Source organism: Amblyomma mixtum, chromosome 9 (genome assembly GCF_055824585.1).
Source record: "Amblyomma mixtum isolate Tamu chromosome 9, ASM5582458v1, whole genome shotgun sequence".
NCBI lineage: Eukaryota > Metazoa > Arthropoda > Arachnida > Ixodida > Ixodidae > Amblyomma > Amblyomma mixtum.
Window position 1 is genome coordinate 73,216,746 of NC_143020.1, and position 11,472 is coordinate 73,228,217.

At 51.0% G+C, this 11,472-nt stretch overlaps 2 protein-coding genes across 2 annotated transcripts in view; one reads left to right on the forward strand and one right to left on the reverse strand.

Annotated features, from left to right (window-relative positions):
* The window catches only part of LOC149329713 (uncharacterized), a 190,173-nt gene that overhangs the window by 134,450 nt on the left and 44,251 nt on the right, over window positions 1-11,472 (reverse strand). The window lies entirely within an intron of this gene.
* Window positions 3,458-5,828, forward strand: LOC149329719 (uncharacterized). The gene is made up of 3 exons (XM_089561204.1): window positions 3,458-4,084; window positions 5,018-5,223; window positions 5,348-5,828. The coding sequence occupies exons 1-3, from the start codon at window positions 3,572-3,574 to the stop codon at window positions 5,826-5,828; spliced, it is 1,200 nt and encodes a 399-aa protein (XP_089417330.1). The 5' UTR covers window positions 3,458-3,571.

Genomic DNA, 11,472 nt, shown 5'->3' on the forward strand with positions numbered 1-11,472 from the left:
TGGTGAAGAAGTGATCAGAAATGGATCCAACAAAATATCACTGTTGCTTCACACCAAAGCCTCTCTAGAAACACGCAAGGTTCGCACCAAAAGGAAAACTAACATTCGTTTATTTAGGCATTTTTAATTCACATGACGTGGCAGGGGACCTAGGAGGGACCAAAATAAAACAACGGTAGAGTGTTTTTTTTTAAATCTCCATTTTTGATCCATCATATGATTATTTTCAGATTGATTCCTGCATGAGAATGCATTATTCCGCATGCAATCGAAAAGCAGCAAACAAATGGGCCAGTACGAGAGGATTCAAAAAGACGAAATTAAAACTGACAGCCACAATACGCGCTGAAGTGTGATTTAAAGCACAAGCTCCCACTTTATTCGAAGCTGGTCATTGTCTACGTATACAGCAGTGATGAGATCAGTGAGGTTAAAGCAATCCACAAGGTAATAAGTCGGGATACTTTGAACACTTGGCTTCCGATTCGCTCGGTGTTTTCGATCTGGTTTAACTTCCAGCACACGATCTGCACCTGTTCTCGGATGAATGACGCTCATCCTTATTTTGTGCTTGAATTTCCACTGTACAACTTCGTCCATGTCCCCCTTGCGCAGGGTGTATCTCGCGTGCACTGTTGCCGATCGCTCACTTTTTATGGCCAGCACTCCAGGGGTCATGCAGTAGCTGCGAAGGTACACCTTCTCGCTGTCATACACAGCCTTGCCTTTCTCCACCGCCTCTCCTTGAAGCGATTTCACTCTTTTTACAAAAAAACTAGCAGTGCGCCACTTCAAGTGAACGGTGCCTAAGCGCACTGGTGACGATTGCAATGATTTTGGGACGCTTTCGTTGACTTCCGCATTGACTCGTTTTACGGCGGATACAACCTCCGGCAACTCGTCTCGAGTTCCGCTTAGTTTATCGTTCGGCATTTTTTCTACATTGATTACAGTTCTCTGGCAAGTGTTAACTGTATCACTACATGTCGCAAAGCATTGTTTGAGTTCAGTGTTACAGGACGCTATTTCGTCATGGTTCTGCATTGTTAAAACCGCTATTTCTGGACGAAGTGTATCTTTTCCTTCTTTTACGCTGCGAGAGATTTTGTGTAATCGATCCACTTGTGGGCTGGTATTAACCGCTATTGTCTCCACATATGCTGTGATTTCACCCGACTGCCTTTCAAACACTTCTTTGCAAGAAGTCACAGACGCTGCTTCGTCCATGGGAACCGCCGGATCATGGCTTTCGGATGCGAAAGGCATCGAGATGTTGCAAGCAGCCGACCTGAGATGCGCGCCCACCTGCTTGCAAAGAACGGTGGCTGAGCACTTGGGACAACGGACGGAGTGGTGTTCACATTCCAGCTGGAAATGCTGGGTGATCCCTGAAGCATCCGTCGCATACTCGCAGCCACTACCTTCATTCCAACACTTGACCTGCGAGGAGATCAAAGGAATATCCTGGTGACATGCTGTGACTGCGTGCCGAATGACTTATGACATTTTCTAGGCGTAGCGAATCAGAAATGACGTTCTTTAATACCGCTTGGTTGCGGGCTTTTGCGAAATACGGAGTATCTTTCTTACTTCCTTCTTTTGAGAAATTACAGGCTGAACGTGGCAGATATTTTCTCCAAAATAGTATCCTGTTTGTTGCGTACATCGAACGCCTACCGTAGATCTTCCTCAGTTTTTTGTATAAACATCATAAAGAGAAGTTCTCGAATGGGAGAAAGGCAGCCATTTGTTTGGCTTAACATTCAGCAAACACCTTTAAAAGTGTGGGAAGAAAACTTTGATCTGCCATATCGTGTTGGATAAGGATGAGTAAGAGATAACCGACCTTCCTAGAAACTCCACAGTCACAGTTGGGAGATCACACGCAATTGTTTGTCGAATTATCCGACGGCCTTTGCCTGATAGCGCTGGCGACGCCCCCACCCAGCTACTTAGGGAGTATATCGAGGTGGTGCAGAAAATTTTCACAGCGGTGGCTTTTGACGGGCACACTAGAGCAGTATGAAAACTATGAATCTGAGAGGCCCTTTCTCAGCATGAAGAAAACTAGATACCGTGCTTTGTACACAAAGCGAAAGCAGGAACCCAAAGACGGCGGTCATTATCGAGTGACATGCAAGACCCTCCGTTCTACATTTGCTCACATACGGACACAGAAACACTCAGCACAACTAGCTGTGCAAGATAATTAAGTTCCAGAATTCGTCTATTTTATTAGTGTGGTAATATGATAAAATAATACTAGCAGTAATAAATAACTTTTTCTAGTAGCGAAAAGGAAATATAAGCAAAGGGATGTTTCCCTCATTGCACGTCAAGGCGACTGATGCCTGTGTGCAAGCACTACATGATCCAACGCTTGGCTACGAGACATTTTTTATTTCCACGTCAACATTCTTATCACCGGCTCAACTAATCCTTAAATACAGCCCTTGTATGTGTAGAGAAATGCGCTAAATTTACGCCAACAGTTTCACGGCCTTAATGATTGCTATATGCCATGTCCAATATTTCAGGGCAACAATTTTTAATATTGAAGTATAGTAAGGTACTATAGACGGGTTGCATAAATGCCAGCAACGCTGTGAAATGTCGCAGGTTGTTCTAGCAACATTGTACCTCGCCGCCATTGTGCAGGAAAACATTTCGTTCGCCTTGGCAGACTGGCCGTGTCTGATCTGCAATTTTCCCTTGTGTCACTGATTTCAGCGGTTTTTGATCGGAAGTCAGTGAGCTGCCGTTTATTCCGTCATTTCGTGTCATGGCAAAACCGGTCATTTTCCCGGTCACGGGATGGAAAAACGATCTGACCGTGATACCAACGCTTACGGATCGGAGCGTCCGTGAGTTCTATGAGAAGAGATCGGGCGCACAGCGCAGCTACGAACGTAGCTACAACTTTCACGTAGAATCTTACGTGAATGTAGCGGCACTGATGACCAACAAAAGCGACAGCAGGTAAGAGAATGATTTCATGGGTGTCTGGTAGGTTAGCTGCGCTTTCGATTTGCGAGGTTTAGCATCGGCTACTCGGGCTTTTAAAGAGAACGCCGAAGTGGGCGGCTTTGGATGAATTTTGACTACCTGGGGCTTTTTGACATGCATCTAAATCAGAGTGTGAGGGATTGTTACATTTCTTCTACATCACAATGTGGTCGCGGCGGCAGGCACGTAGTAACTTGTGTACCGCTGCCTGGTCGGTGCCCGTAACGTTGCTGTCGACGTCAAGCTCGCGAGCCCTCTTAAACTCGCCCCATGTTTTCGACAGTTAGTTGCCGCCAGTCTACAGAATTTAAAAACGCAGTGTGTTGGTTTGCGATCCTTTCTCATTGAAGAATATCTATGTTCAAAACGCCAACTTCTTAACCTTCTTTTCAGTGGTGGTCTTGCCTTCATTAGAGCACCGTGCTTTCGAAGCAAAAAGAAGAATGCCCCACCGTATTCTGTGTTGATTGCCTTGGACGACACAGCGCACATCGTAGGTGGGAGCTGCGACTGTCCGGCAGGAAAACTCGCCTGCAATCATTTGATAGCCGTTTTGCGCACGGTGATGTTGCTAAAAAGCAAAGGATTTACAGAGGCGCCTGACGAGCTCTCATGTACGGATCTGCCGCAGAAGTGGAGAAGACCGCGCGGTGACACTGTCAAAGGATGCTCACTGCAGTCCGTGGACTGGCGCAAGGTGAAGGAAGGCGGAGCCGTCACGCCTCGGATCGCGCTACCTAAGGAACGCCGCGTGCGCACTAGAAATCGTGAGCAGCAAGAGCAATCCAAGCGGCGTCTTGCGCTCGCCCTGCTAGCTGATGACCCCGATAATGACTTTGCGAGGGGCCTCCTGCTAACTGACGAAGGGGATACAGAAGAGTCAAGGTTCGGGTCTGTGTCTGCTCTATCTCCGCAGAGCTACCAGCAGTCGCTTTTGCCGCACGGTTTCGCCGTTCTGATGTCTGGTGTGAAGCCTGCCACCATCACTTTAGAGAAAAACATCCCTCCCAGCACCTTCTTCCGAGAATCTGCTCCATGGATTCCTGAAATACATCTCGAAGGGAACGTCATTGTGCAGGTCAGTGAGTGCTTTGAAAGAAAGGGAAGCTAGAGTAAGCAGGTTTTTTCCTGTTATCGATGACCTGCTTGGTTGTACTCAGAAGCGGCAGTTATTGTCAGAAAAACAAGGAGTTTTTAAAATCTCATAGCTGTTTCTAGATCGCACTTTGTTATAATCTCACAAGAACTTAAAATTCACATCTGTGTTGAAGAGTGGGTATAAACAAAAAGTCTATGGCTGTCGAGCTTGTGTAACAGCATTGAGGGACATCAGTGCTTAGTTAATGCATTTACTTCTGCCTGCATCTGTGATAATTCTGGTATTGCTTTACTGGTTCAAGTGCTCCGAATGGCTGCTTGTTTTTCTGAACGTGTGCTGCCTTGCTTTATAGTCCATGCAGCGGCAGCTACTATATTGCCTCTCATTGAGAAAGGTGCTAATGAGGGCCTAGTTGATGCGTGCCTGCCGTGATGTATACATCACAGCGGTGTGGCTTTTTGGTATGGTCATACAGATTTTGTGCATTTAGCTTGTGGATGGTCCATGTATGGTGAGTGCTTACCAAAGGAAAGAACTTCAGCTGGGGTAGTATAGAGCGAAGTCTTGCGACTGAGGGCTTAACGGAAAGACAGTTAGATTGTACATGCTTGGCCCGTTTGTTCTGATCCTCCAAAGTCTGCTGAACAGCAGCAGAAAGGGCTGCTGCTCTTGGACTCTTTGGTGTAACTGTACTCTGAGGAAAATTGTAGTAGCTACTCGACAAAGGTGGGCTTAAGGGTGTATGCTTTGTTGATTGTAGCATTGGGTGTTGCTGTTTGTATTGACCTGCTCCAGTGTGGCTGCTATGCTACTATGTGGTAATGCTAATGTGATAGAAGCAGGCAACATGGCTGCAAGTGTCGTGACGAAAGTTTTTTCTTGGTTTTCATGGCCTTGGCTATTATAATGCAGGAAGTGCACGTGACACAGAAAGAAGCACAAGCACTGGAAAAGAACAGCAGACAGCAGGCCAGAAGTAGCTCTTGGCATAAAGGTCGAAAAGTTCGAATTACATCCTCCAAGTTTGGCCAAGTCCTCAACCGCAAGTCGCCATGGACAAGCAAGGGCCTACAGAATCTCACAGCTAGTAGAGACCTCTCTAGGGTTCCTGCAATCAAGTGAGTACTCTTTCAATAGCGGTGCACACAACTCTGATAGTTTGCAAGCAAAGTGATATAGACAATGAGTTTGTGAGCAATAAATTTTTTATTTTAAACATTTTACCTTGCTTTTTTTTTCCAGCTACGGGATCAAAACAGAAGCAATAGCTGCCCAGAGGTACGAGGATGTGCTCAAGAAGATGGGCCATGCTCCTGTCATAACTACGTGTGGACTCCTGGTGAACCCAGCATTTCCATGGCTGGGAGCTTCTCCAGACCGAATTGTCTACGATGCTGTGGAAGGGTCCCATGGCATCGTAGAAATCAAATGCCCCTACAGCTTACGTGGCCTCACAGCAGATGATCTGACAACAGCAGAGTTCTGCAGCACTGTTCTTAACGGATTGCCACACTTGAAAGAGGATCACGACTATTACCACCAGATTCTGGGTCAGATGGGCGTTTCAGAGCTATCTTGGGGCGATTTTGTTGTGTATGGAGAAGAGTTTATCCTGATAGAGAGAATAAGATTTCAGGAGAGTGTATGGGACAGTACAAAAAGGGCCCTAGATCAGTTTTATTTTAATACTCTGCTGCCATATCTATCTGAGATTACGATATAAGCTCACTGCCACTAACACAAGGCTATTTATATGCCATCTATTCCCATGAACAACTAATCCTGACCTGTTGAGGAATAGGGGAGAAATCACGTTTGGTTTGGTTTATTCGGGTTTAGCGTCCCAAAGCGACTAAGGCTATGAGGGACGCCGTAGTGAAGGGCTCCGGAAATTTCGACCCCCTGGGGTTCTTTAGCGTGCACTGACATCGCAAGCTACACACGGGGCTATAGAATTTCGCCTTCATCGCCCCAAGATAGCTCTGAAACACCCATCTGCCCCAGCCAAGTGCCGTAACCATGGAGAAATCACGCTAACAAAACTAGCCATGCTCTTATGCAATACCTTTTTTTAATTTTTATGGTATTTATTTTTCGAAGCAGATGTTTTCAGAAACGTATGCAAGTTCTACGAGGGGGTACCCAAAAGAAACCGGACTTATTTTTGTTTTGTAGGGGTGCGTTTATTAGGCGTCCTCAAGAGACCGAACCGCTGTGCAGGGTCTGGCAGCGTAGACGGGCGTAGCCAGCACCAAGAGAGAAGAGAGCGGGGGAACTTCGTCGTCGTCAGGCGCAGCGTAGTGTCGGCGCATAACTTCGTCGTCGTCAGGCGCAGCGCAGTGTCGGCGCATGGCGGTAGCGGAACCTGTCACAGTTGGCACACTACAGTTTCCCCCGGGTGAAAAGGAGCCATCCTGGCGTCTTAAGGGGAAGGAAGAACAGAGGGGTCGTAGTACGGCTTCAGTCGGTCGACGTGGACGGTTTCGCGGCCACGGCGACGTAAGTCCGCAGCGGGTGCAACAGGCTCAACAATATAATTGACCGGAGATGTTTGCTTGAGAACCCGGTAGGGACCATGGTATCGATGCAGCAGTTTCCGCGAAAGGCCGGGAGTTGTGGGAGGCACCCAGAGCCACACAAGGGAGTCGGCAGGGTAGGAGGTAGAGGTCGCGGAAGTGTCGCGGTCATGTTTTTGCTGCCACTGGGTCTGCGTGGTAAACGAGCGAGCAAGCTGGCGGCATTCTTCGGCGTACCTGGCAGCGTCGGACAGTGGCGTGGACTCGGCAATGTCGGGTCGGTAGCGAAGAAGAGTATCCATCGTGCAGGGGGGCTCGCGGCCGTACAGAAGAAGGGAGAGAATCCAGTGGTGGTTTGTGTCGCAGTGTTATATGCGTAGGTGACGAAGGGAAGAACTTGGTCCCAGTTGGAGTGGTTGGCGTCGGCGTACATGGACAGCATGTCACTGAGGGTTCGGTTGAAACGCTCGGTCAGGCCGTTGGTCTGAGGGTGGTAAGACGAAGCGGTTCGATGGATAATGCGGCATTCCTTGAGGAGGGCCTCAAGAGCGTCAGACAGGAATACGCGTCCACGGTCGCTGAGCAGTTCTTGAGGAGCACCATGGCGAAGAATCAGGTTCTTTAGAAGAAAGGAAGCCACGTCGCGGGCGGAGGCAGATGCTAATGGAGACGTTTCAGCATAACGTGTGAGATGATCCACGGCCACGATAATCCAGCGGTGACCAGCGGGAGTGGGAGGGAGGGGGCCGTAGAGGTCTATGCCAACGCGGTCAAACGGGCGGGCAGGGCAGGGTAACGGCTGCAGTGGAGCAGGCGAGGTGTGAGGCGGACATTTACGCCGTTGACAGGATGGGCAAGATCGCACAAAGTGGCGAACAAAGCGGTACATGCCACACCAGTAGAATCGAAGACGCAGACGCGTGTAGGTTTTCAACACGCCGCCGTGGGCACACTGTGGGTCCGCATGAAAAGCGGCGCAAATGTCGGTGCGTAGATGGCGGGGGATCACTAGGAGCCATTTGCGTCCGTCGAAGAGGTAATTGCGACGGTAGAGGAGACCGTCCCGAATAGAAAAGTGACGGGCTTGACGTAAGAGAGAACGGGACGAATTATCAGTCGTAGGACTCGAAAGGAAGTTAATAAGACTGGCGATCCAAGGGTCTTTCTGCTGCTCGGTTGACATGTCGGCAGTGGCAAGCGAGGACAAGTCGTAAGCAGACACAGGAGCAGGCGATGAAGCACTAGGTAGCGGCGAGCGGGAAAGAGCGTCCGCGTCATTATGCTTGAGGCCAGAGCGGTAAATGACATGAATGTCATACTCCTGCAATCGCAGAGCCCAGCGAGCTAGGCGGCCTGACGGGTCTTTGAGAGAGGCCAGCCAGCACAGGGCATGGTGGTCGGTTACTATACAGAACGGGCGACCGTAGACATAGGGACGAAATTTTCCAATGGCCCAAATGATGGCCAAACATTCTCGTTCGGTAACAGAATAGTTGGCCTCCGCTTTGCTCAAGGTCCGACTGGCGTAGGCGACCACATATTCACGGAAGCCAGGTTTGCGTTGGGTGAGAACGGCACCCAGTCCAATACCGCTGGCGTCAGTGTGGATCTCAGTAGGCGCAGTCGGGTCAAAGTGGCGCAGGATAGGAGGCGAAACCAAAAGGCGGCGCAAGGTGTCGAAGGCGTCATCGCAAGCAGGCGTCCAAGCGGAGAGGTTGGAGCTGCCTGCGAGTAGCTGGGTCAGAGGAGCGATGATCTAGGCGAACTTTAAGATGAAGCGACGGAAGTACGAGCAAAGGCCAACGAAGCTACGGAGCTGCTTCAGTGAGGTGGGCTTCGGAAATTCGGCAACTGCACGAAGTTTGGCGGGGTCCGGAAGAATGCCGTCTTTAGAGACTACATGTCCTAAAATGGTGAGTTGTCGGGCAGCAAAGCGGCACTTTTTCAAATTCATCTGGAGCCCAGCGTCAGTAAGACAAGTCAGAACGCGCTCCAGGCGGATGAGATGAGAAGAAAAGTCCGCAGAAAAGACGACGATGTCATCGAGATAGCAAAGACAACTCTCCCACTTGAGTCCACTAAGGATGGTGTCCATCAGGCGTTCGAAAGTTGCCGGGGCGTTGCAAAGGCCAAACGGCATGACGTTGAACTCATATAAGCCGTCAGGTGTTATGAAGGCAGTTTTTGAGCGATCAGTGTCAGCCATAGGCACCTGCCAGTAACCTGACCTCAAATCCAGCGAGGAGAAATACTCAGCTCCTTGCAAGCAGTCCAGGGCGTCATCGATTCGTGGCAGGGGATAGACGTCCTTGCGTGTGATGTTGTTGAGCCGGCGGTAATCAACACAGAACCTGATGGAACCATGTTTCTTTTTTACCAACACAACAGGAGACGCCCAGGGACTGTGAGAGGGCTGTATGACACCCCGACGGAGCATGTCGTCCACGTGATCAGAAATGACGCGGCGCTCAGAAGCCGAGACACGATAGGGGCGCTGGCGAAGAGGGGCGTGTGTACCGGTGTCGATGGTGTGCGCAACGACAGACGTACGGCCCAAGGCAGTCTGAGGAAGATCGAAAGAAGACCTGAAGCGCTGGAGGAGGGCGACGAGTTGATCACGTAGCGCGGGTGGAAGGTCAGCGTCAATGGCACGGTGGAAGACGCCGGAGGGCGGTGGATCATTCTGAACATCACAGGAGCTGAGCACATCGACATCGAAGGAAGCGGTGGTATCAAGAATAGGGTAGGGAAGGCAGGAATCAAGTTCTTCAATACGCCCGAGGCATTCACCTCGGAGCACTGCTGACGGGCACGAAGATGGGTTCGAGACGTAAATTGCACTTTGTCCATGGTCGATCGTCAGAACAGCAAAGGGAAGCAGGAGGCAGGGATGGCGGGAAGCGGTTTCGGAAGGCGTGAAGAAAACAGTTGAATGAGTGACGCCGGCACAGGAGAGGGGTACGAGGGCAGCAGAAAACGGAGGAATGTCGGTATCAGTCACGACCACAAGTTTGGCAGACTGCGTAGGTACGTCACAAAAGGCAGCGTCACACAGCGGAGAAAAGGCGATTTCAGCTCGAGCGCAGTCAATAACGGCACGATGGGTCGAAAGGAAGTCACATCCCAGGATGATGTCGTGTGAGCAGTGAGACAGCACAATAAACTCGATGGTGTACAAAACATCTTGAATGAGGACACGGGCCGTACATGCGGCTGAGGGATGAATGCGCTGTGATGAGGCGGTGCGAAGCGAAAAGTCAGAAAGTGGGGTAGTCACTTTGCGGAGTCGGCGGCAGAGAGCTTCACTTATAACAGATACTGCAGCGCCCGTGTCGACGAGGGCGAGAACCTTGGCACCTTCCACGAACACTACGATTACATTAGCGGGACGACACGGAGGACTTGAGGAGTTCGAAACAAGCGCAGTTCTTACCCCCGGAACTGCGGCTGTTAGTTTCCCTCAAGTGCGGAGCTAGAACGTCGCAGCATCGGAGAAGGGGAACGGCGTCGAGGGGAAGGCGATCGGCGAGTGGTGTAAATTTGGCGATCAGGGGAAACAAAGGGGGGACCAGGTGGACTTCTCGGCGAGGATAGTTCGGCATCGTACGGGTAGGAGCGCAGATCAGGTCGAGAAGGCGGAAGGCGCTGGCGGCAAAGCCGCGCGACATGGCCGGGCCGACCACAGGCGTAACAGATGGGTCGGTTGTCCGCAGTACGCCAGGGATTCGTAGGATGTGGGCGAACTCTTGAGAACGGAGCTTGAGACGGGGGCTCAGACGGCGGCGGCGGACGGAAAGAAGGGGCGGCCTGGTAGGAATCGGGTGCCGGCGTATGTCGTGGCCTGGCCACTGCTTGGGCGTACGTCAGGGGTGCTGTCACAGGCGGGAGCACAGGGCTTGACGGTAGCAGGTCAGCGACTTGGTCTTGCACGACACGGCGAATGGTAGGAGCCAAAGACGGGGTCGAGTCAGGAACTTGGCGGGCGGGGTCTTGAAAATGTGATATGAGGGACAGCTGGCGAGCGACCTCTTCACGAACGAAGGCTTTGATTTGGTTGAGAAGAGGGAAGTCCTCAGGAGAAGTACCGCCCAGGGCCAGTGTAGAGAGGGCCTCGTCGCAGACACCGGCACGCCGTGTGGAAGCGCGCTGCTTGCGGAGCTCGTCGTAGCTCTGGCAAAGCTTAATAACCTCACTGACGGTGGTAGGATTTTTCGCGAGGAGCATCTGAAATGCGTCGTCAGCGATGCCTTTGAGGATGTGGTGGATTTTGTCTGCTTCTGGCATGGCGGCGTTGACACGTTTGCAGAGGTCAACGATGTCCTCAATGTAACTTGTGAAGGTCTCGTCGGTGTGTTGAGCGCGGTCCCGTAAGCGCTGTTCGGCACGGAGCTTGCGCACCGCAGGGCGGCCGAATACGTCCGCAAAACTCTTCTTAAATACGGGCCAAGTGGGTAGGTCTGCCTCATGGTTTCGAAACCAGAGGTTCGCCACGTCCGTGAGATAAAAGATGACGTTACTCAGCTTGATAGTGTCATCCCATTTGTTGTAGCTGCTCACTCGCTCATACGATGACAACCAGTCGTCAACATCTTGGTCGGCAGTGCCACTGAAGAGGGCAGGGTCACGCTGCCGGATGGCGCCAGAAGAAATGACGGTGGTTGAACTGGCCGCCGGTGCTGGGGCAGTCTCATTTGGCATGGTTGACACAGGCGGCAGCGTACGGCTCCGGAGTTCCAGGTTGGTAGGGGACGAACCCAGCACCTCCACCAATTGTAGGGGTGCGTTTATTAGGCGTCCTCAAGAGACCGAACCGCTGTGCAGGGTCTGGCAGCGTAGACGGGCGTAGCCAGC

What these genes read in the sequence shown, in the direction of transcription:
- LOC149329719 (XM_089561204.1), top strand. Translation starts at nt 3,572, where the DNA reads ATGTTGCTAAAAAGCAAAGGATTTACAGAGGCGCCTGACGAGCTCTCA. An exon ending in AAGGGAACGTCATTGTGCAG is followed by an intron (nt 4,085 to 5,017) that starts GTCAGTGAGTGC and finishes ATTATAATGCAG; the next exon opens with GAAGTGCACGTGACACAGAA. An exon ending in TCTAGGGTTCCTGCAATCAA is followed by an intron (nt 5,224 to 5,347) that starts GTGAGTACTCTT and finishes TTTTTTTTCCAG; the next exon opens with CTACGGGATCAAAACAGAAG.